Source organism: Brachyistius frenatus, unplaced genomic scaffold (genome assembly GCF_029030835.1).
Source record: "Brachyistius frenatus isolate BFR_SWC_R1_liver_20210118 unplaced genomic scaffold, ASM2903083v1 Contig_14, whole genome shotgun sequence".
In the NCBI taxonomy this organism is placed as follows: Eukaryota; Metazoa; Chordata; class Actinopteri; family Embiotocidae; genus Brachyistius; species Brachyistius frenatus.
The window spans coordinates 6,409,512-6,432,556 of record NW_027210613.1 but is presented as its reverse complement, the minus strand read 5'-3'; the positions used below and the strand labels follow the sequence as shown (position 1 = coordinate 6,432,556).

At 37.9% G+C, this 23,045-nt stretch overlaps 2 protein-coding genes across 2 annotated transcripts; one reads left to right on the top strand and one right to left on the bottom strand.

Annotated features, from left to right (window-relative positions):
- Positions 1 to 9: 9 nt before the first annotated feature.
- Positions 10 to 6,852, bottom strand: LOC138617959 (myelin-associated glycoprotein; the record flags this gene model as incomplete). Its single annotated transcript, XM_069693359.1, has 7 exons — positions 6,809 to 6,852; positions 4,904 to 4,973; positions 4,326 to 4,691; positions 2,982 to 3,272; positions 1,924 to 2,178; positions 202 to 450; positions 10 to 90 (listed from the first exon to the last, which is right to left on the bottom strand). Coding segments are annotated over exons 2-7 (1,291 nt in total), but the record flags the coding sequence as incomplete, so codon positions are not given.
- A 7,593-nt stretch (positions 6,853 to 14,445) lies between these two features.
- On the top strand, positions 14,446 to 22,855 carry LOC138617773 (uncharacterized). The gene is made up of 14 exons (XM_069693031.1): positions 14,446 to 14,719; positions 18,448 to 18,508; positions 20,109 to 20,188; positions 20,279 to 20,674; positions 20,780 to 21,073; positions 21,179 to 21,278; positions 21,433 to 21,468; positions 21,558 to 21,590; positions 21,702 to 21,743; positions 21,977 to 22,003; positions 22,149 to 22,184; positions 22,271 to 22,339; positions 22,464 to 22,494; positions 22,591 to 22,855. The coding sequence occupies exons 1-14, from the start codon at positions 14,497 to 14,499 to the stop codon at positions 22,624 to 22,626; spliced, it is 1,464 nt and encodes a 487-aa protein (XP_069549132.1). The 5' UTR covers positions 14,446 to 14,496; the 3' UTR covers positions 22,627 to 22,855.
- The last annotated feature ends 190 nt before the right edge of the window (positions 22,856 to 23,045 follow it).

Below are 23,045 nucleotides of genomic sequence, written 5' to 3'. Positions count from 1 at the left end.
CTTACCATTTTCTAACAACTCCCACTCCTATCAAAATTACTGCCAAACCCAGACCTGTTCCTATTGCGATGAAAATATTCTTCATTTTACCTGTTCCAAACAGAAAATGTATAGTCATTTTTTTTCTCCTTTTCATATACAGAACTAACAATCTCAAGCTGCATTTAAAAAATAAAAAAAAATAAAAAAAGTTTTACATACTATTAACAGGGAAAAACAGGACAAGGGTGCCTTTGCCCTCTGTGTTGTTTGCCACACATTGCACAGACTTGAAGGACCCAAAGTCTGTCTGCAAAGTCCCGATTGTAAGAGAGCCGCGTTTGTCTACTTTGGTGCTTTGCAGAACTCTGTCGGCAAGCACAAAATGGATCAAGCTGGGAGGCCTGGACTCCACAACGCACACACACTCTTCTAAGGAGCATGAAGAGATGGTCTTAATCTCAGGGGCACCTGTAAGGACAAGAAATGCAGTAAAGAGAATGGACAAGGGACAAATTAAAGGACAAAACAGCATAAAGTGTCTTAGTAAGGTATTGGTTCACCACTTGCTGTCAGGATAGTTTCGATGGACCTTGGCATTGACTGTGCAAGTCTGTGGTTCTCTACTGGAGGGATGGACATTGCTCTTAAAGATATTCCCGTATTTTTTGTTTTGATGATGGTGGCGGACCACTGTCCAACATGTCAGTCCAAAATCTCTCAGGTGTTCATTTGGGTGGAGCTAAGGTGACTGCAAAGGCCATAGCTGATTCACATCATTTTGTATACCATTCAGTGACCCCTCATGTCCTTCGGGTGGTGCTACCATCATCCTGGAAGAAACCACTTCCATCATGATGGAGGCGTTTCATCACAGGATAATGGTGATCACCCAGAACAACTTTGTATTGATCTACATTGAACCTTCTCTGAAACTGTAATGCCTAGAGAGGCCAAAGCGGGGCTATCTCAAGTTTTGTTGTACTGGACGGGTGTGTCGATTTCATGCTTTGTTGTGATACGGGGTTGAAGGTAGAGAACCGTACATTTTTGCAAATGAAGAGTACATGATTTGAGTTTCACATCAGAACGTTATCAAATTACAAGATCCTATGTCTTATCTATGAAGAACAATGGTATTCTTCTCTCTTTCCTGCTGATTCTCATGTGCTGTTCGTGTGTCCTACAGCACTGACGCTGGGCTGTGAGTCAAGATGAGAGATCAAGGCAGTGGCACACTGATGAGAGAAAATTTAGAAACAAATTGGCAAGATGACTGTTTTTGACAATAATTTCTGCAAAATAATAGCCCCACTATTATTACACTGACTAAGAGGTTAGTAATTCTGACATTTTAATTTAGAAAGTACATTTTCTGTAAAATATATTACATTTTAAGGAAGTGTAATTTCACATAACTTAAACATTCATTTTTGACATGCGGCCCTCCATTTATTATAATTTTTGGCCATTCATAGGAAAGAATTTGACCAGCTGTGCTCTAAGGGCACAAGTGGGCGCCAGATCTCTTCGCTGTAGTGAAGTGTTCAAGCATTTACTGTTCGGTTCTCATGCAGTCAGGAGAATATGGGGAAGGAACCCATTTGCTAATGTCTTTCTCAGATCTTTGCACTCTGTTACTAAAATTTAACAGTCTTTGTGACTGAAACTGTTGCCGTCTGTGTCTCAACAATGAACCCTTTTAGACTTCTTCTCCTTTTTGCCATTTTGGTACAAAATCTCAATCAGCGGTACCTGCACAGCATGCTTAACATGCAGTGCACCAGTGCGGAAGCATCTGCATTCATTATGTTTCTCCACTGATTTATTCTTATTTTTTCTATTAATTTGTCACCCGTCTGTAGGAGATGGCAAACAACAACGACATCAACAAAAACAGATCTCCTCTTACATTACATTTCTTTAGCCTAATTGTTTACTTACACAACACATTGAGCTGCACAGGGCTTGATTTGACTCGTCCCTCTTCATTGATGGCAGTGCAGTAGAAAGTTTCTCTTGTGTGTCTCGAGACATTTGGCACCATGTAGATACTTCCTGTATACAGCTGAGCACCAGTTTCATTCTGCCACTCATAGCTGCTTGCAGGAGGGTGAGCGTCACTGGAGCACTTCAGACGCACAGTTTCTCCCTCCTTCAGATCTGAGTTGTACTCAACCTTCACATTCACCGGGGCATCTGCACAGACACAGTTAGCTGTTTGTGTTGCAATGGTGCTCTTCAGACACATTTGAAACTATTTTTCATCATAAGGGCAAAGTTGAACTTCATTTAATGTTTTGACATAATGAGATGCCCGAGTAAAACATCAGAGTCAATCTGGAGACCATTATGTAATGTAGGAAATATTATGCCAATCTATCAATTATTTGATAAGAAATTTTAATCAGCAGCACACACACAGACCACTAGTCTGACATTAGCGTCCATCGAGGAACACCACTTGCATGTTTCCAAAAGAAAGAAAAAAAAAAAAAAAAAAAAAAAAAAAAAAAAAAAAAAAAAAAAAAAAAAAAAAAAAAAAAAAAAAAAAAAAAAAAAAAACCCCCCCCCCCCCCCCCCCCCCCCCCCCCCCCCCCCCCCCCCCCCCCCCCCCCCCCCCCCCCCCCCCCCCCCCCCCCCCCCCCCCCCCCCCATTTATAAAGCCATTAAGAAGGTTTTTGGGAGCAAACGGGGGATGTACACCAAATCAGACAGAATTTGTTGTCTGTCATGCCACGTTCAGAATAAATGACATAACGCTGTTTTTCCAGAGCAGATGAGTGTAGCATGACTGTGAGTCCTGTGACAGTGACTGACCCTGGCTCAAGAAGCTGCAAATGTTATGTTTAAATATACATACACACATATATATATATATATATATATATACACACACACATATATATGTATAAAAAACACGGCCGGGGGGGGGGGTTCTTCTTTCTATATTTATTTTAAAAAATTAAGTATTTCTACTCACCACTGATGTACACACTTACATTTTACTTTAAGGACCTTGAATATTTCTTGGCGCTGCCCTCCCTTGTATCTTACGATGCATTGTAAAGGCTTGTTGTGGTCGGCATGGGTTGGGCGAAAGGTCAGAGTGGAGGTCGCTTTCCACTGCCCATGGTCAAGCTGCTGTGACTGGAAATGCTCCTGTCCAGAGTGACTCCAGTTGAACACAGGAGGAGAGGTAGGGCAGGAGTGGGACACAGAGCAGGATGCTGATACAGTTTGACCCTCCTTTACCTCCTCTTTCACAGAAAATGTGATGGGGTTTAGTTTACCTGAAAGATCATGATAGGCAATCATAAAGATCATTTGTCTACTGTATTGTGACTAAGGAAGAGCAATTATAGGTTATTGTTATGTTTTATAAATCTTTGAATTCTTGTTTTGATATTGAAGGACTTTGGAATCACTGAAGTTAACAAAAAAAAACTTTTGATAATCACCAACCCTGAGATTGCTGAAATTACACGCATCACTTACAAACATTACAGAAGAATTAGGGGTAAAGGAGTCGAAAGAAAGATATTTCCTGTTTTTTTTCCAGGTGGTTGCCTCAAACTAAGATTTTTGTTCTGGTTAAGAATATCACAAGGGGAGAATGGGAACTTATTGGTCCATGGTAACATTTTGGTATTAGAGTATAACTTTATGTTTTTACAAAAACAGTTCTCCTAATGTTCTCTAACAAAACTCTAACTCAGATGCCGCTCACAAACATTCAGATGTCATGCTGCAGACAGATGTTAAGAATCCTCAAGCTGGGTGGCATTTCCTTTCAATATCATACATCTGTGTAAAGAGAAACTCTGCTTTACTGTTTAGTTATTTAAGGCAGGAGGAAGACAGCCAATTATAAAGCAAAAATAAAGAACAGAGAAAAAGATAGTTCTTGAAATTACAATAACATAGTTACCAATCCAGTTTGTATTATTAGAAAATGTGGCTTTTGAGGCTCTAGGGTTAAAAACATAAAATTTCCAATTTATAAATTCTAAAGTTTGCCATAAACTGTTGGGTAATATGAATGATTACACGCTCTGACCAGTGACTGTTAGTCCTTTTTCGTGTAATTTTGCTTTCTTGTTTCCATAAATATATTTCTCCATCTGACTCTGAATGAGTAATTAAGGGAAGTATGAAAAGAAAACTAATTATTGTAAAATGCTTAGATCACTACATCCTGATCTGCTCTGTGACCACCAGCACAGATACTGGTGATAGGACAACTGAAGTAAAAATGCCAAGACATTTAAATGTCATATATTATTGCAACAACTCTAGAGTTAAAGAGAGAACTGTATTTACTGAAAGTATTTCATCTTACTTACCAATCATTGAAATGGAGACTTTGCCGTCTCTGTAGGAAAACATGTCATAGCCTGCCATTTCAACCCTGAAATAAAAAGGCCCTTGGTCACTTTGTTGAAGAGGATCGATCTTCAAAGAACAGTTCTTCTGTTTGACGTCTCCTATCAGCTTTGCCCGATTTCGATACTCCTGCATCATTTGAGACTCAACGGGGTGATAGATGAGGTGATGCGTCTTATCGTCGGTCCAAATCCCGGTGAACTTGGTGACTTCCTTCTGGGGGTCTGGGTAGTTAAATGAGCAGGGGATCACCACGCATGAACCAGGGAGACCTTTAACTGAGGAGGGCACCTGAATTGTCCAAGACGAGGCTTCACTTTGAATAACTGTAATAAATTGCACAGGAACATGTGGTGAAATGGAGCACTGAAACAGAACAAATACAAAGAGAAAGAGAGCCTACGTGCATAAAATACAAATTCAGCAGAAAATTGTCTTATTTGCCTGGGGAAAAAAAAAAAGACACGTCAAAAAGACTTTAATTCTCATCTTGTGAGCAGTAAAGATTACAGTTGAATATACACAAAATGTACCATACCTTTAGAGCAAAGGCACATGAAAAACAAAGGCCATTTCAATGCATCCATCTCATCTTCTCAGGATCAGACCTGCAAATAAAGTGACAAATATGTTTGTGTCTTTACTGCTGTCATTTCCCTGTGGTGAAAGATGACTCATCTAGTTTCCATTTCCACTTTTAATCCACCATGTGCCCACAGAGTTACACACAAAATTATATGTTTGTCCCATCAGCTGTATATTGGTGAGGTCTGTCATATAAATAATTTTGCATTATGATTATTTATTTATTTTACCAGGTCAAAAAAGTTTCTCGGCTTTACACAGTGTGTGTGCCATCCCGCCGCTCTCGCTTTCCTCTTTAAATACACATGAATTTGATTTAATTAAGTAATAAATCAATCAATTAAATACTTTATTTATCCTTATTGGGGCCGGCACCCAATACAACAATCGATAAATAATAATAATTTTGAAATATATTCTCACATCTGATCATCTCACTGACGTCTTCATCAAGTCAGAGCCATTTTATAACGACTCTATATCAAAATATGTTTCTATACTACACTCCTACATTAGTATTAAAAAAAAAATAAAAAAAATAAAAAACAATAGGAAAATACAGAAAAATGCAAATAAAATATCAGTCATTAGAAAAATAAATAATATTCTTTCTGTTACTCAAATAAAATATATGACTGTCAAAAATACCAGATTCACAAAAAGCACAGCATGGCGGTTGGTGGCGGCAACGGCTCAACAGCAACAACGTTTTATGGTGAAACTCGTTTCTAAACACTGAAAGCCGTGACATTTTAAGTAACGTGAAAACACGTATATGCATATAAAATAAAATTAATTTCTCAAAGTTACACAAAATCACATTCACAACCAGGCTTTACGTGCATGTAAACGGCTAACCGGCAATCTCAACCGCGGCCGCCGCTCTCCGCAAATTCACTCGGTTTAAACTCCGACAACGGTCGTCTCAAAACACCGCAAAGGTGCTCCTGAAATCTTCACCTTGAACCTAAAGACTCGCAACCATATTTGACAGTACCTGCGGATCAATGAAGAAACATACGACGAGGTAAGCGTCCTCATCGAGCCAGCGCCATTTTACTCTGATTGTGTTTGAAGGGAAACTTCACGATGCATTCATGTACATTCTGTCAGCGTTCGTTTCTTCAGCGGTAAAATTATATATTATTATAATAATAATTTTTTTTTTAAACTTTCCTACATCGTTTTCAACCTATTACACTATCACCACCATCTAATATCTATTTTTGATATATTCAGGTCATATAAATGCTTTGAGCCTTTTGTTAGTACATTCTGCTAAATTAATCTTCAGATCGATGACAGAAGTTAAATTCACTAAAGATGTTTGAAATGAGAATTTTTTTTATTTATTTTGTATTTATTTTTTTATTTATTTTTTTAAATATGCACCTTTTAAAAAATATTTAATGACGCTAGACTATTTCATGTAATCTGTCAGTAGTTTATTATATGCACAAGGTGGGTGTGAATTTGTTTGTGCTGCCAGCAAACCAAAGAAACCTCAGCGGAGACCACAGACATGTCAACCTAAATATGAAAACCATGAACACAATGACCCAGTTTTATATTAAAATTAAACCAAGAGGCCAGAACAATATTAGTTGAAAAGTCATGTATTTGTTCAAAAGGCTTGCCTACATGTTAAAACAGTGTTTGCTTCAAAGAAAAGATTTTAAAATACCTTGACAGCGACACTATGAAAAGATAGTGATATGAAATCCAAAACCATAATCATACATGCATGCATGCAAAGTGAAGCAAAATACACAGTTATCGCGACAAAAACTTAATTGATATGTTCAGAAATTATTAAATAACATGGTAATTTTCTCCAAAGAAAGTTATATTTACTTACGCTATATGTCTCAGAAATGCAGAGGTGTTATGGTGTGATTTCCTTCACTAATTTCTGCTCATACTGATAATATCAGAGCTCTATTCACCAAGACATCACCGAAAACAAAAAAGTCCTATGCTTCATTCGATCATATCCAGAGCAAAAAAAGGAAATATTTCTGCATTTGGTTTCATTAAACAAAAAAAGGAAGTTTGCTCATTTTAAAAAAATACCTTGTGGTCTCACTTCCTGTTTATGAGATCACACCAACAAAGTCGTTGTGAGTGAGAAAAGTGTCTTTGCGGATCTTGTCAGAAAGGTATCTCTCAAGTTGCAGCAGCACCACTTTCACAACTGAGGGATGAGCTGTTGTGTTTATTGAAGTGTGAACAGTGAAGTCAGTCATTTGAAGTAATGTGGCCAGTCGATGCTGAACATGTCAGGAAATCGCTGAATCAAATAGAAAGTGTACCAAAAAACTTTAGTAAATTTAACAAATAAGCATATAAATGTTTAACAGAAGACTCCACACAAATATTTGTCTTTACCAGGTTACTGCAGGTCTCTGATGTCTTTTCTTGCTGCAAATGTTGAATGAGAGGTGATCAGGCTCCCCCATTTTAAAGACATCATCAAAGGAACAATTAATTAGATCTCTCTGACATTAAACAACGCTATTACAATATAAGTTAATAACTGCTGATTAATGAACATAATTTGTATACAATCAGTTGTTCAATCACTGGGAAACACTTTCATTCAGTCTCTCATGGCTTTAAAGGGATTTGAAACCTTAATGAAAGCAACCAATCGAAAGTACTTTTACATTTCATAAGGTTTCAGATAGTGTGTCCTTTCTCAAAGTTGTGTTTAATTTATTTATATTACTGATTGGCACGATGAGTCATACCGTGCCAAGAAAAAATTAAGATATCCCATTATTCTAAACCCTGATAAATTATTGTTCATATATTATTAATGACTGTTACTATAGCCATTTTAAATTTTCAATGGACATATAATAGAATATTTTGAAATTAGGAACTGTACTGAAATTACTGGACTCACTTCCAAAAATCAGACCATCCTCAACATTTCTAATATTTATTTGGCCCTTTTTCTTGATTTAGAACAAATGCAACTGACGATTTGACGTTGAGTCATAAAGGTCTAAACATGGAATCACCTGTGTTCTTTTTCTTTTAATGAGCATGTTGATTATATTAACCTCCAGTTGATTTTGATGAGCATAAATCTTAAAATGTAAGTTTACACTCCTTTCAGCCAATAGAAAACAGCTACATTATTCATTTTAATAATACAACATTTTATAAAAACTTGTTTCGAGCAGTCTCTGAGTATACAGTAAGGAGGATTTTTACCCGTATAACAGATCCTATAATGTTCCCCATGAAGAACAGTGATTCAGGGTACAATGGGCTGTCGTGAAATATCTGAATGGGTAAATCCACCACTTAAGTTCATTCAAATTTTCCTCGTACTATGTTTGAATAGCCAGAAGGTCTTCCTCTGTCAACATGAGATCTGACCCTCTCCCCTTCATCTTTTCACTGTCAACAGTGTCCTGATCCTCCAGCTGAAGCGGTTTAATTTCGACTCATCCTTCATCCCTCAGAAGATTATCAGCCCTGTTGATTATGTCAAGGGAGCTGGTGGTGAATCAAGGTAACATAATCACTGAACAGGTAGGGCACTAACTTAAATAAAAATAGACACCATTGCTATGACTGTTTTTTTGGATATACACTCAAGGAAAATGAGACTGAAATCACAAGCCCTTTCTGCCTGTGACTGTGCTCTTTTCTAGACAAGGACTCGCTATTCCCGGCATTTGGGCCATTTGGGCTCCTCAGCTGACAGTGGTAAGTGTTTGAGTTGTGTTTTGCAGCCACATTTATTAAACATGAATCAGATTTCAAAGTTTAGGAATACACCATGTTTTTAGATGTACCATTAACAAATATTTCCTCTCCTCCCCAGGCCATTACATATCTGACGCTGCTCACCGAAAGCAGAACCAAGGACACATGACAGACTGCTGGCTCAGGAATAATGACAACCGCATCTGTGAAACAACTATTATCTGACTGTGACCAGCGACAGATGACAGCTTACCTCCTGGTCAATGAAAAACAGGCAAGGAGTTGGAGTTGGAAAAAAGGTGTTTGTGCAAATAAGGAATTTACAATGACTTCAAAACACTAACAACAAGCTTTTTGTGTTGGCTTTCCAAGAGTAGAGGATATTCTGGTTTGGAGGATGGGCTGGAGGAAGCAACAACATCTGCTTGAATTTAAAATGTGGTGACTTTTAAAATGCATACTGATATGCAAACATTAAACTTTTCTTTTGCTTTTTAGGCATTGAAGTCGTGACATCATCATGAATATATTGTGTTACTTCCTTTAGCAAAAATGGTGACTGTAACAAATGTCTGTTACCACAGTGGGTCTTTCTCAGCACAATGACACCAACAACATATAGTTCTCAAAGTGTTTTATTGTCACCACAATACCGCAGTCACAGTCCATGCACTCTGCTGCCTTGCCTCCGAGCGCACCCACAGCGTCGGTCCGTCCGTCCGTGTAGGTAGGTAGGTAGGTAGGTATTTACTTTATTAATCCCCGAGGGGAATTTTTTTTTCACTACAGCAGCATACAGAAGCAATAAGATAATAATAGAAATAATCGAATAAAATAATAGAATAGAATAATAGAAAAGCAATAAAATAGCAGTAAAAAATATAAAATATAAAATGCACAGTATATACAGTGCATTATATATCTATATATATTATATACAAACAAACCAAGAAACACAGTCAACATATATATATATATATATATATATATATATATATATATATATATATATATATATATATATATATATATATATATATATATATATACAATACAGTATATATCTATATGTGCCCCACTGCCACATTCCTCTACCACCCGATTTAGGCCAGGGAGCCATCCAGCCCCCCTGTTCGATGAGTCAGTCTGCAGGGTAAAGGGAAGAGAGAAGTTAGGTGTGTGGAGGAGTGGTTCCCCACAGAGAGCCTGTTTCACCCTCTCAAATGCCAACTGGCACTGCTCCGTCCACTGGACCGGATCTGAGGCACCTTTTCGGGTCAAGTCGGTCAAGGGACTGGTCAGATCAGCAAAGTTAGGGATGAACTGTCTGTAATAACCCGCCAGCCTCAAAACCGCCTCACCCCTTTTTCAGTCTTGGGCTGTGATAGGAGCAGTTTTGTCCACCTGAGGGCGCACCTGCCCGCCGCCAAAGTGGTACTCCAGATACAGTACCTCCCTCCGTCCAACTGCACACTTCCCTGGGTTGGCGGTGAGCCCAGTCTCCCTCAGGGACTCCAGCACCGCGCCCACCCGCTGCACATGCTTCACCCAGGTGGTGCTGTGGATGATAACATGATCCAGCTGGGCGGCAGCATATGCAGCAATGTGGACGCAGCACCCGGTCCGTGAGGCGTTGGAAAGTGGCCGGGGCACCGAACAATCCAAAGGGAAGTGTGGTAAATTGGTATAATCCAAACGAAGGCCGTTTTTTTTCCTTGGACTCTGGCGACAGAGGGATCTTATTATTATTATTTTAAGTTTTATGGCGGATGGCATCCAACGAAAGGTCTTTAACCTGTCTGGCGCCAGTGGGAATTTCTAGCAATGACAAATGATATGATCTACAGATTCTGCTATTTTGCAGGACTCACAGTCCTTTTGGGTGTTTATTTATTAGTTGCATTATTTTGTTCAGCCTTGTGTTTTTCCTCAGTCTTGTTAATATATTTTCTTCTGTGGTGCTTCTTCTGGATGTCCTTCCTTTGCCAATTTCTTTCTGAATAGCATAAAGATGTCTTCCTGTGTCTCTTGAGTCCCAACTGAGCTGCCATTCCTTAATCATGTTTCTTTTGATTATTGATTTAGTTTCTGCTTTGCTGAATAAAACGGCTGTACTGTGCTGACACTCCGAAGCTTGTTTTGCTAATGTATCTGCTCTTTCATTTCTCTTTATCCCTCTGTGTGCCGGCACCCACATAAATGATACAAAAATACTCATATTTTTAAGTCGGAACAGAGTTTTCTATATTTAATTGATTAAATCCTGTCTGCTGTGAGATGTGAATGATTGTAATGACAATAATGCTAATAATTGCAGACCTGCTGGCTCCCCATTCTGACCCTGTTAGACACATGTAAAATATTTTTACATTTCATAACTATTCTCTGAATATGATCATTCCATGTTAATTTATCATCGAGCAACATACCTAGAAACCTAAAATCTTTCACTTGTTCAATCTTCTGTCTGTACATTTTTATCTGAACATCAACTCCTCTCTTTCTAGTAAACATGATTGTTTTAGTTTTTCCCACAGAAAACTTGAATCCCCATGAATAAGACCATCTTTCTACCACATTCACAGCCTCTTGTACATTCCCTTTAATATGGTTTATGTTCTTCTTTCCCCCTCTTCCACGGTGCTCCATCATCAGCAAATTGGGATCGTCCAATATCACCCTGAACTTGAAGGAAAACATAATTTATCATAATGGAGAACAGTATCGGACTAATTACACTACTCTGAGGTGTACCATTCTCTACCAGGTATCTACTACTATAGTGCTGTCCCAATTCTGACTTGAATAAATCTGTTAAATAAAAAGTCTTTAATCCAATTATATGCTCCACCACCTATTCCTATCATACTTAATTTAATCAACAACCACTCCTTCCACGCCTTTTCCACATCAAAAAACACAGCCATCACTGACTCTGTATTTACCTGGACTTTTTTTTTTATTTCTGTCTCTAAACAAATAATTGGGTCTATAGTTACTCTACTTTTCCAAAATCCACTTTGATGAGGTGTTATCATTCCCCTGGTCTCCATATAAAATGTTAATTTGTCTGTAATAATTATTTCCATAATCTTACCTGTTTGTGAAATGGGTCTAGAATTTATTGGGTTTGATGAGTCTTTACCTGGTTTCCTGATTGGCATAATCACAGCTTCTTTCCAATAACTAGGCTGTCTCCCCACTTCCCAAACCGTATTATAAAAACATAACAATTTGATCATTGCAAAACTACCTAAATGCTTCAGCATTATATAACAAATCTCATCCCTTCCACCTCTTTCTATTGCTCTTTTCAACTCTTCTAAAGTAAATGGGGCATCAATTGGACTATTAGTATTGTCTCTTCTTTCAAGAATTCCAGGATGAGCTGACCGTGTCCTTTCCCTTCCTCTCTTACCTTCTACTGTCAGGTTTACAGAGCTGTGGATTTCTGTTAGTGCTTTTGCCATCATCTCTGCCCTCTCCCCATCCGACACTGCTGTTTCCTCCCCCCTCTTTAATACTGGATACTACCGTACTCTTCTAAATTTTCTCATGCTTCTAATCATCCCCCAAATCTCTCCCAGAGGTGTTGATCTCCCAATTCTGCTACAATAATTCTGCCAGCTTTCCCTTTTTGCTTTCCGAATGATTCTACAAACTCTTGCTTGTGCTTGTTTGTATTGTATTAAATTCTGGAAATTATGTGATCTTCTTAATAACTTAAGAGCTTTATTTCTTTCTTTCACTGCTCTCATCTGTCCACCAGGGGACAGCCTTTCTTTTCATCCTTCCTTTACTTTTAGCAATTGTTTGATTTGCTGCTTCCAATATTGTAAATGTCTTTTTTTTATCAATCTCCTCAATATCTTCATTTAAGTCTAATTTATCAATTTATCACTCACACATATACTTAACAAAGTTCCCACTTTGCCCTACTAAATACCCACTTGCCTCCCTGCTCCTTACTCCTTTGTAATACTTTACAATTTATTGGAAAATGATCACTACCCACTGATGTTTCATCTTCTACATCCCACTCACATATCCCTGCTAAATTCCTGGGTACGCTAGTTAAATCTAGTGCAGACATGTTCACCATGTGCACATCTAATCTAGTCCCTCTACCATCATTTAAACAAACCAAATTATTTTCTTCTAGCAACTCTTATATTACCTCCCCGTTTACATCTGTTCTTACTCCACACCATAACGTGCTATGTGCATTAAAATCTCCACATACCAACACCTTGTTGCCACCTATCCCTTCAATTTGTGCCAATCTATTCACCTCACATTTTTTACAAGGATTATACAAATTAATAACTATGATCTCTTCTTCATTTGTCCAGATCTCCACAGTTACATATTCTAGCTCAGTCCGTGTCTTTACTTCTCTAAATGTAATGTCTTCACGAATAAATGTGGCACAACCTCCTCCTTGACCACCCTCCCCATCACACCTAACACGTGTATCCAGCTCGTCTGAAGTCCAAATTTAGTTTTAACCGTGTTTCCTGTATGCATATGACATCTGGTTTACTAGATACATTTTCAACATATTTCTTGAATTCTTGTCCATTAGCCAACAAACTCCCAGCAGTCCATTGTAGTAGGTAAAGCATTGTATATTAAAACTATCCACCCCATATTTGCTCTTGACTTGCTTGCATACAGAGATTATTTCTAACTTCCTCCCATGTTAGTCCGCTGATATCTCGGTGGTGAACTGCTGCTTTAACAATTATCTGGATTCTCTCTGCTTTGGATTTGACCTCCATTGTAGCATTTACTACCCCTGCTATGAAAGTGACTAGCTTTTTTAGTGATCATTATTCTACCCTCATTTGTCTGATCTGGTACTGCTGTGGGTTGTTTTACTGCCTTACTTCTTCCATCAGTTCCTCCACTCTGGATGACCCTCTTCACTGCCTCTGCATAGGTGATTTTATTCTGCACCCTCACCTGCTGTATTTCCCTCTCCCTTTTTAATACTTCACACCCATAGTAAGCCACACTGTGCTCACCACCGCAGTTACAACACTTTGGTTGCCCATGTCTGCTTTGTCCATACTCGTGGTCTTCTCCACACCTCCTTCTGCCTTTACACGTTTTTGCTGTATGTCCGAACCTTTGGTAGTTATAACACCTCATAGGCTTTGTAATGAACTCTCTAACAGTGTAACTCAGGTAACCTAAAGAGACTTTATTTGGCAGTTCTTCCTCCTCAAAATCCAGCACAACGTAATCACTGTCTCTCCTCATTATTTTATTATTATTTTTAACATGTAATTTCCTCCATCGTGACTCCAACTGCCCCCCCCCCCCCCCAAAAAAATCACTCTTTACTCCACTTACTTTCTTTTTGGTTACAGTTTGTGCTCACTACTTTAAACCGCCCTATTTCCCTATTTCTTTAATCATGTCCTCTTGCTCTCTTTGCTCTTCATTTCTACATACAATCAACAAGTTTCCGTCTTTCAAAACTTTCGCCATGATAATATCTCCAATCTGATTTTTTTTTTTAGTTTCACCGGGCTCAAGGCGGACACCGCTCTCTCTTCTCCAAACCTCAATGATTTAAACTCCGAACCATCTGGACCCTCCGGTCCTCCACCACATCCTCCACCACATTCTTCGTGCAAGTCTCGACAAAATTATGACCTCTTTTCTCCCTCGTTCTCTCAATACCTTGGCTAATCTCAATGCTATCGTCACTCTACCAAATCAGAGCCTCCCCACTCTGGTCCATTCACAACACAGCTGCCGACCCGTCACGCTTTTCTTTGGGAAACTTCTCTTTTTCGACCTCCACCTGACAAGATGTGCCTTTGTGACAGGATCATCTGTCAGGTACCTCCGACTGTTTTGTTGAGTAGTTTTCAACATCCAACTTCTCCGATCCTAGCTCCTTACTCCGACTATCACCCCTCCGGTCTGTCCTCGACAGAGCAATCTGCCAGTAAGCCCTTAGTTAAATCAAATGTGGTAAAGAAACGCGCAGTGCTCAGTCAGTCCAGGAGTGGGTCGACCCCGGGGGCATTGGGTAAGCATCAAATCATGACAGTGACGGACAGTTGTGAATTTATCTCCGCTATTTTAGTTTATATTAACTCACCAGCACTCATTCTGTCTGTACATTGGATGATTTCAAACTGTGACAGAGGCTTGCTGTACTTGGTCAATTTCTCACTAACTTTAGCATGCTGTCTCAGGTCCACTTAGCAGTTGACAATGGCTTCTCTCTCCTCTGCTTCTTCTTCTCCTCCATCCCACTCACAGATGTTTAGTTATTCCCCCACTTACTTTAGTGATAAATGAAGTCTTTCCACAGCACAGGAGGCGAGGCTCATTAAATTGGAATCGCAGCTGCACCATTAAAAAAAAAAAAAAAAAAAACCTTAGCTGCAGTAGCTAATCAGGCCTCGGTAAAGGGTAGCAGGCCCACTAGCTGTGTCCCAGCTCTCATATCTAAAAATATGGCTGAGTTTATTAGAAACCCTAAAGCATGGCATTCAATGATATCAGACCAGGACGCTGAACTATTTTCCTCTCCTCTTTATTTAACTCTCCATGTATTTATATGCCACCACTGCATGTCATTTTATTTATGCCTTCTCCCTCTGGTAGTTCTGTGCTTTTTTTTTTTGCTTTTTTTTTCAGGTATTTCTGGTCCAACAATATATACAATGTTTATTATCTTTGTATCGCTATGGTGTCCCTTGCTCTCTTTTCCTGCCCACTGTCAGAAGTTTTCTGTTAAGCTTTTGGAGATGTTCTTCCTTTTCAAAGGGAAATTGGTGAGTTCCTCTCTGTAATGTTGAATATAGCTCAAAGTAAGCAATCACAACAGTCAGCACATTAAAAAGTTTAAAGTTCAGTTTAGGTTACTGATACATTCGTTATTAAGAAAACAGGAAGCGGTGAGTGTTAGTATACGTATATTATTTTTTTTGTTTTGGGATGGAAACTTTTTGCAAGAATATTTAAATGTTTCGTTAACATTATTGGCAGGAATCACACATTTACCCCAAACTGCACATTCTGGCTATTATAATCAACAACAACAACACAATAAACCCAAATTGTTTCATGTCAGGCAAATGATAATTAGAATTAGATTTTCTTTTACCTCATGAATTGAAACTCTGTGTTCTATGTTTTTGCTCTGTTATTGGAAGCAGCCAGGATGTGATCACCTCAACCGCAAAGGTAAATGCAAACTGTAAAGTGGGACCATATTCTTAGAAAGATTAGGTGGAAGAGACATCAAATTTCACTATATCCTATTCTTTCAAGTGAAGCTGACAAATAGTTACAATTTACCCCTATTAAAAATTAGAGAAAATTCAGCTGCATTTTTTTTTCTTTGACCTAAAAGGAGATATATTTATTGACAAGCTGTCCACTCACAACATTGGAGGAATGAAGACAACGCACAGAGGCAAGAAGTTTTATAAATACCCTGTGAATGCAAAGGCTCAGATGTTGTTAACCAGCAAAGATGAACATGTTGAGGGCATTTGATTTTCACTTCTCACTTTTAAATTATGTCCCTGTTTAAGCCATAGAAAAAAGGAGAACAGAAAATAAAATCTAATTTAACCAAGACCAACAACAAAAATAAATACCTTCTGCAAAAATGTGTGAAATGACTGTGTAACCACTAATGCACTGATGAGTCCCCATGCTATATGTGACAAATGAAGACATAAGTAACATTCATTCTCTTTAGACAGAGAGGAATGAACACATCAGAGCAGCTCTGCAAACTGAACTCAATCTAAAACAATTCCCTAAATAAACAAATGCAGCCCATCTAGTTTTAAAGTAGCAGCACTGCCACTGGCAGTTACTGTACAACAGGGCTAGCTAATGTCAGTGACTGGAGCCCTCGCCATTTGTGCCGTAATGCACACGCGTACAAAGTCCGTACATCATAAAACACCAACCAAAACACAGTTTTAGAACAAAGCACTAACTATATATTATTGTCTGAATCTTAACAGATATTATTGCTGTCTGGCTAATCAAAGCTTTGTCTGCAAGACACATTCTCTTGCTCTTTAACTCTTTGAGGGCATTTTCCCATCAAATCCTCCTAACAGGAGGCACTCACTCACTTGCCTCTGATTTCAGACAGCGGTACACCCTTATCTAAACCTATTTGACTGTACAAATATCGGTGGGGGCAGAAGAGGGTGTCTTATTTTTTTTTTTTTTAGGTCTATCATATCTGCTAATTGTGACTATGGTATTAATTAAGTCACATGCACAGGTCAAAGTTCCCTACTTCATGCACATTTCCTTCAGTCCACAAACTTTATTGTCCAGTCTTTCAGAGTTAGATCTCAAATCTACAACCAGGACTTCTCCAACAAGCTACTTACCATTTAGAAAAATGTTGCAAAATACAGAAAAGTCCCGCTAATACAGAAAATGGAACGGGGCAGTCCTGAAGATCATATTGTACAGTCTGTAGTTAAATTTGGCTTGAATCAACTTCTTCATCGTTTTTGTTCCCTATTTTGTCCAGTGTTTGTCCGAAGTCAACGCAGTTGCTTAAATTGTATGCTTAAAGTCAGCACATGGAATGTTCCAATGTTATTTTGAATTTAGTCTTCTTCCTCTTTCAGCATAATTTATATAAGTGACTTTTTAAAGGAATAGATTAGGCATTTTTCCCCAGCAATCTAATTTCAGTAACCAACAATCACATGAAGAGAAAACAGGTTCTGCAAACTGACAAAAAGTCTCCCCAGTCTCAACACTATGGAGCTGGTTTTGTCAAGACATCTCAGTATTTGGCTGCATTCATCCCCCCCTCAGTTGTGACTAGTCTCCCTGTCTTCTTTATGATGCTGCCACCACCATGATTCACCATAGAAATGGTAGCAGCAAAGTGGCAGGTGTTTACCAGACATAGTGCCCGCAGTTCTGCGTTAAATTTTTGACTCATCAGAGTAGAGAATCTCTTTCCTTGTGCTGTCAGCGTCCTTTAAATGCTTGGCAAACTCAAAGCTGGGAGTCAGGTCTATGCTTACAGTTGGTTCCATGTAAACGCTTTACCATGGGGTCCTGATTGCTGCTGAGATGGTCAACCTTCTGGCAGGTTCTTTCAGATAAAGGCCCCTCCTCCTGGGTTACTCGGTTTGGTCATACAGGCTACTTCAAGAAAGAGTCCAGGTGATTCCCGACTGCAACTTGAGAAATAGACAAAACACGGGCAAATTAATATTCATTTTCACCAATTTGACAACATAGATACAGCACAGATATCAGTTTTAAAAATGTTAAGAAATGTACTTGATTGATGGGGAAAAGATGAAAACATAATTCTTTTAATTTAAATTCATGACTGAACAAAATGTGCAGGGGAAGGAGTCTGAATAGTTAAAGATGTTAGGTTTTGGGTTAGGCCTGTTGCAACCGCTCCGGTCAACGTCTGCAATTTCACTTTGGGGTTAAATAAAGCAATCTACTTTTGGAAGTGACTGTAAGTGCATGCTCACTGTGGCCGCCTAATATAATTTTGCTTGCAGTTTTTTCAGTTGCCTCCATAGGTCATACATTTGAAAATATCACACAGTGGTAAACATTCCCCCATGAAAATATTGAAGGTTTACATGTAGGACCACTTCCTGCTTTCTACATCATTTGCTCTCCTACTGCAGACTTGACACGTGTGTTCACCTATTCTGCATAGAAACGAAAAATAATTTCTAATCTAATCAAATCAAATCTTTTTTTTTTTTTTTTTTTTTTTTGCTGGAGTTCATATCCTTGTCAACAGCAGTTTCATCAGCTCAGATCAGCAAGACAGCAGTTTCATGAGGTAAAATTCTGCAACTTCTAACATATACTTGACTATAGTAACACCAGTTTGTGCAATACATGATGGTTCAGAAACTATTCTTTCAGTATTTTATTTTGCCAGTTAATTATATACAAATTGGTTTAGCATTTCCTGATGTTTGGTTTTGATAAAGGCATGATCAGCATTGATTGTTTGATTGATTTGATTAATTCCTTCACAGTGGATGAGATTAAAAATAGTTGTAAGAATAAATTAGTGCAGACTATATAGTACACAAGAAATGTGAGTACACCATGATGCAACATGGCTAAAATGTTCTTTGATTCCAAATTGTGTCATCTTATGTTAACCGTTTTGTTTTTTAGTTTAAATTTAATTTATCTTGTATATAACTTAAAAACAAACAGGTTATGTTGTGTATGAAAGAACCTTTCTCTGTTCTGCAAGACTTGTGGTTCAAATATTCAAAGAAGTACAGTAAAACTGTCAGGGTTCGATGAAATGTTCGATTTAGTCCAACAGTATATTAAAAGCCAATGCACTGTCTCATAATGACATTTGTTTTATTTGAGCCACCAATATTCCAGGAATCTTCGAGGTGAAAAAATACATTTGATTAAATGTAATTCATCATTATCTCTGGAACAACTTTGAGGCAAAAAGATCTTTGATTCATCATTATCTCTGAAATGTCCCAGAAGTAATACATAAATAAATATGGCTCATGGACGACATTGAACCAAATGACGTTTATTGATTTATCACCATGCTATTGTAATCATTACTGACATATTAAAAATATCGCACAATTGACTAACATTGAAAATACAGACTCCAAAGCAACCTGTGACCACTGTAACAAAACACCTGTGATAGCCAATCTAAGGTAATTACATGAAAAAGGTAATAAAGAACCTATGAACACCACAGTTTTCTCAGTTTTGAACTTGCTTGTGTCTAATTCAACATGGTTTGACATGGGGAGGCACTGCCTGAACAAGTCCAGACTGATTGATCAGTTGATGATATCAAGACAAAATCAAGTTGCAGCAGAAGGGGCGGTGGCCATCCTCACTAATATCACTCACAATTAGCTATCCAAGCGTGCTTTTAAGTTATCACAATTGTTTTCTGTGAAAAATGGTGTTTCAGGGACTTCGTGAACACATTTTGTTTATGAAAGGTACACCCACTTTCTTTGCATTTAAGGTTATATTTTAGAGATATTTTCAATGTAATCAGTCATACATGTTTGTATTTAATTATACATGCGAGCAACGACTCAACACTTCAAATTCAAAATAATACAATTAGTATTGGATGAGACCATTTTGAAGTATTTGAAACTTTAGTGATATTGCATAGGGGAGTCCTCAGTTTTGTTGTACACTATGAAAGCAGCTATTTTTCACTTTTTGTGAGAAAATTTATACAAAGCCTTATGTGTTGTTCCAGATGTGTATATCTTAAATTAAGACGTTAATGAACATTTACTGTATAAATAAATGAGAAAATTAGCTCTGTTAGAATAATACAACTGTGTTGTAATTTGTGTGTGGTAGTAGGTACTGTGTTGATTTAATTTTTTGTTTCCTATATTTTCATTGTAACATCCCAGAGGCTCTTGGTGCAAGACAAAACATCTGAGAAGAATGGACAAAGCGAGAAACACGATGACATTCTGTCTTCTTTTGGCAGGTAACGTTGGACAACTCTTCCTTTTCAGTCTCTCTTTACATACTGTACATAAATTATGTCTTTCTTTGTCACTCTGTAAATCCCTTTCAGCTACGTGCAGTCCTGTGTTTAGTGAAGTTTGGAAAGCCACTGTTGTAAATAAGCTTCCTGCCCTGGTTGGATCCTGTGTGGTGGTACCTTGTTCATACACACATCCTGGAAAAACCCTGCCAAATTCCAGACTCAGAGGGATCTGGCATCATAAGGAATCTCGAGACCAACTCATCTATCACGAGGATAACACAAGGGTCTTGGACAACTTTAAGGACCGAACCAAGCTGTTGGGACATCTGAATCAGAACAACTGCACCTTAGAAATAAATGATGTCAAAGCTCATGACAATGGCCCTTTCTGTTTCCGGATTGAACTAGTGCATACAGAGAAAAACGAACCCACCAAGGATATGTTCTCCTTTGATAAAGAGTGTGTCCATTTGAATATGATCAGTATGTCACCAACTTTACATAACTTCATAAATCTATATCTCTTTTCTGTTGCATCAGTTTGCCTTTTGGTTAATCTTTGCCTTTTTTTTTTTTTTTTATTTATAGTTGACACTCCAGTTCCGAAACTGACTCACACAAAGACAGCCATTCAAGGACAACCCTACACTGTCACCTGTTCAGTCTCCCATACCTGCCCCTCCCATCTACCTAAAGTCACATGGAATCGTGAGAGCTCAGGTGTCATAATGCGTCATAAAGACAATCAATTTGGCAACTGGGAGACTGAGTCCATCCTGACGATCATCCCTGAGAAGGAGGATGACCACACTGAGGTCATCTGCACTGTCGAATTTAGTAACGGGGAGAAGTCCTCCAGCACTTTGACACTCTATGTAAAACGTGAGATCTTTTTACTTTGTTGATGAATGCATACTGAATGTGGTCCCCTTTCAATGTGTGCAATATGGAGGAAGTATGGCTCTGACATATTTTGTTTTTTTGAAGGTATCGAAAACTATAATCACATCATCATTCCCGCCGTAGTGACGATTGGTATCGCTGTGATCTTTGGACTCCTCTGCATTTTCATGGTAAAAAAATACAGGTAAGCAATATACACTGAGTTTAAGTGACAGAGTACATCAAATAAGTGACAGATGAATGACCTTTTAAGGGAGAAAAAAATTACCCTTTTTTGCACATGTTCCCGTTTCTAACACGTGTGTGCATTTTGTGAATTTTGTTTCTGTCTTCTAAAGGAAACGTATTGCAGAGCTTCAAAGTCAGGATGGCAGGTACAAAATGTTGTTCATAGTGCCACTTATATCACAAGATATCAAATCTTTTTTTTTACTGGCATAATGACATTTTCCGTAACCTTTAGCATGTGGAACCGACTGTCCAGGCTGTCTCACAGGTAACAGAAATATCTGTGGTTTGTGATTCTTTCATGTCTTATCTCAAAAATAATGTTGTTTTAGTAACTTGTAACTCAAGTGATGTTTAATTTAACGTGTGAAATTTTCAGGATTCGTTCTGATGGCCCAGGACCATCTCGTTCTGACCAAAGGCAAGAGGCATTTTAACAGTCTTTGTATTTCTAGAGGCTATATGTATTTTTAGTGACAAGTTCTGTACTGTCCCTTCTGCAGCTTTGTCTAGATTAGCGAATGAGTGACTTTATATAATTTGCATTTCTATGCAGAAGTGGTCTCCTTCTTCTCATTTTGATAAAACATCTATGCTTTTATTTATATGCCCAACAAGATCTGCATAGTTTCTGTTCTTCTTTTTTTTTTGCAGAGGGGCTATTTGGAGCAGATTTTCAAGGTAAAATATTTAAAACATTTCTGGGTAGCATGACAGCCACCACTGACAAGTTTTTCCATTACTTGTCTTCACAGTTCAAACACATTTAGTTTTTTTGCTGGAATGACTGTTAATACATTAAAATATATGCTTATTTTTGTAATAGAAGGCCTAGAGGGGACAGGTTGGATATTGGACATGTGTAAGTGTATTCCATTTAAAAACATCTAAATGAACACCTAATTGTTCTTTTCCTAACTGTGTAGTGACATGAATTTTAATACACAGCTCCAATAATGTGAATTCATCCTGTGCTGACCAGAAACTCTCCAAGCCTCGTTTCCCATCCCCCAAAAGGTATATCAATTACTCCTCCTTAACAGTTAATAAAGTATAGATATCATAATTTGTTGTACTGTCTTATGCCATTGTTTTTCTCTGTTTTCTTGTTATTGCTGATGTTGTTGTTAATGGACCTCAGCCAGGCAAAATCATCCTACAATTACAAAGAGGTATTAATTGATTAAAAAAAAGTTCTTCCTCAGAATTACATTCAATACACTGATGCTATCAACATCTTCACCAATAATTACCTTTATGTCTTACAGGACCTTGATGATGGAAACGTCTATGGAAACATTTGAAGAAAAAAAAAAAAACTTGCCAGAGACAGAGCTGATGATTAAAGAATAAATGTTCTTAATGACCTTTTTTTTTTACATTTCTTATGCATGTCCACTGTGGTCTCTCCCTCTCATATCAATCAAGATATATTTTAACGCTTGTGTGGTGTGCTTATGTGTGAATCTTTAATTCTGTAAACAATTATTTTTATAAATGTAACTGGATTGAATAAATAAACATTTAACTGAGTGTGACCAGTGCAAGATACTTAATAGTGCAAGACTACAAGAACCTACAATGCCACCATGGGAATTTCCCCCAGAGAATACTCAAATAGAGGAGCTCTTTAAGAAAGAGGGAGCAGAGATGTGCGTTTCTAGTTTCAAATGAAATATTTATTGAAAATTATTCCAATGATTAAAAAAAAAAAAAAAAAAAA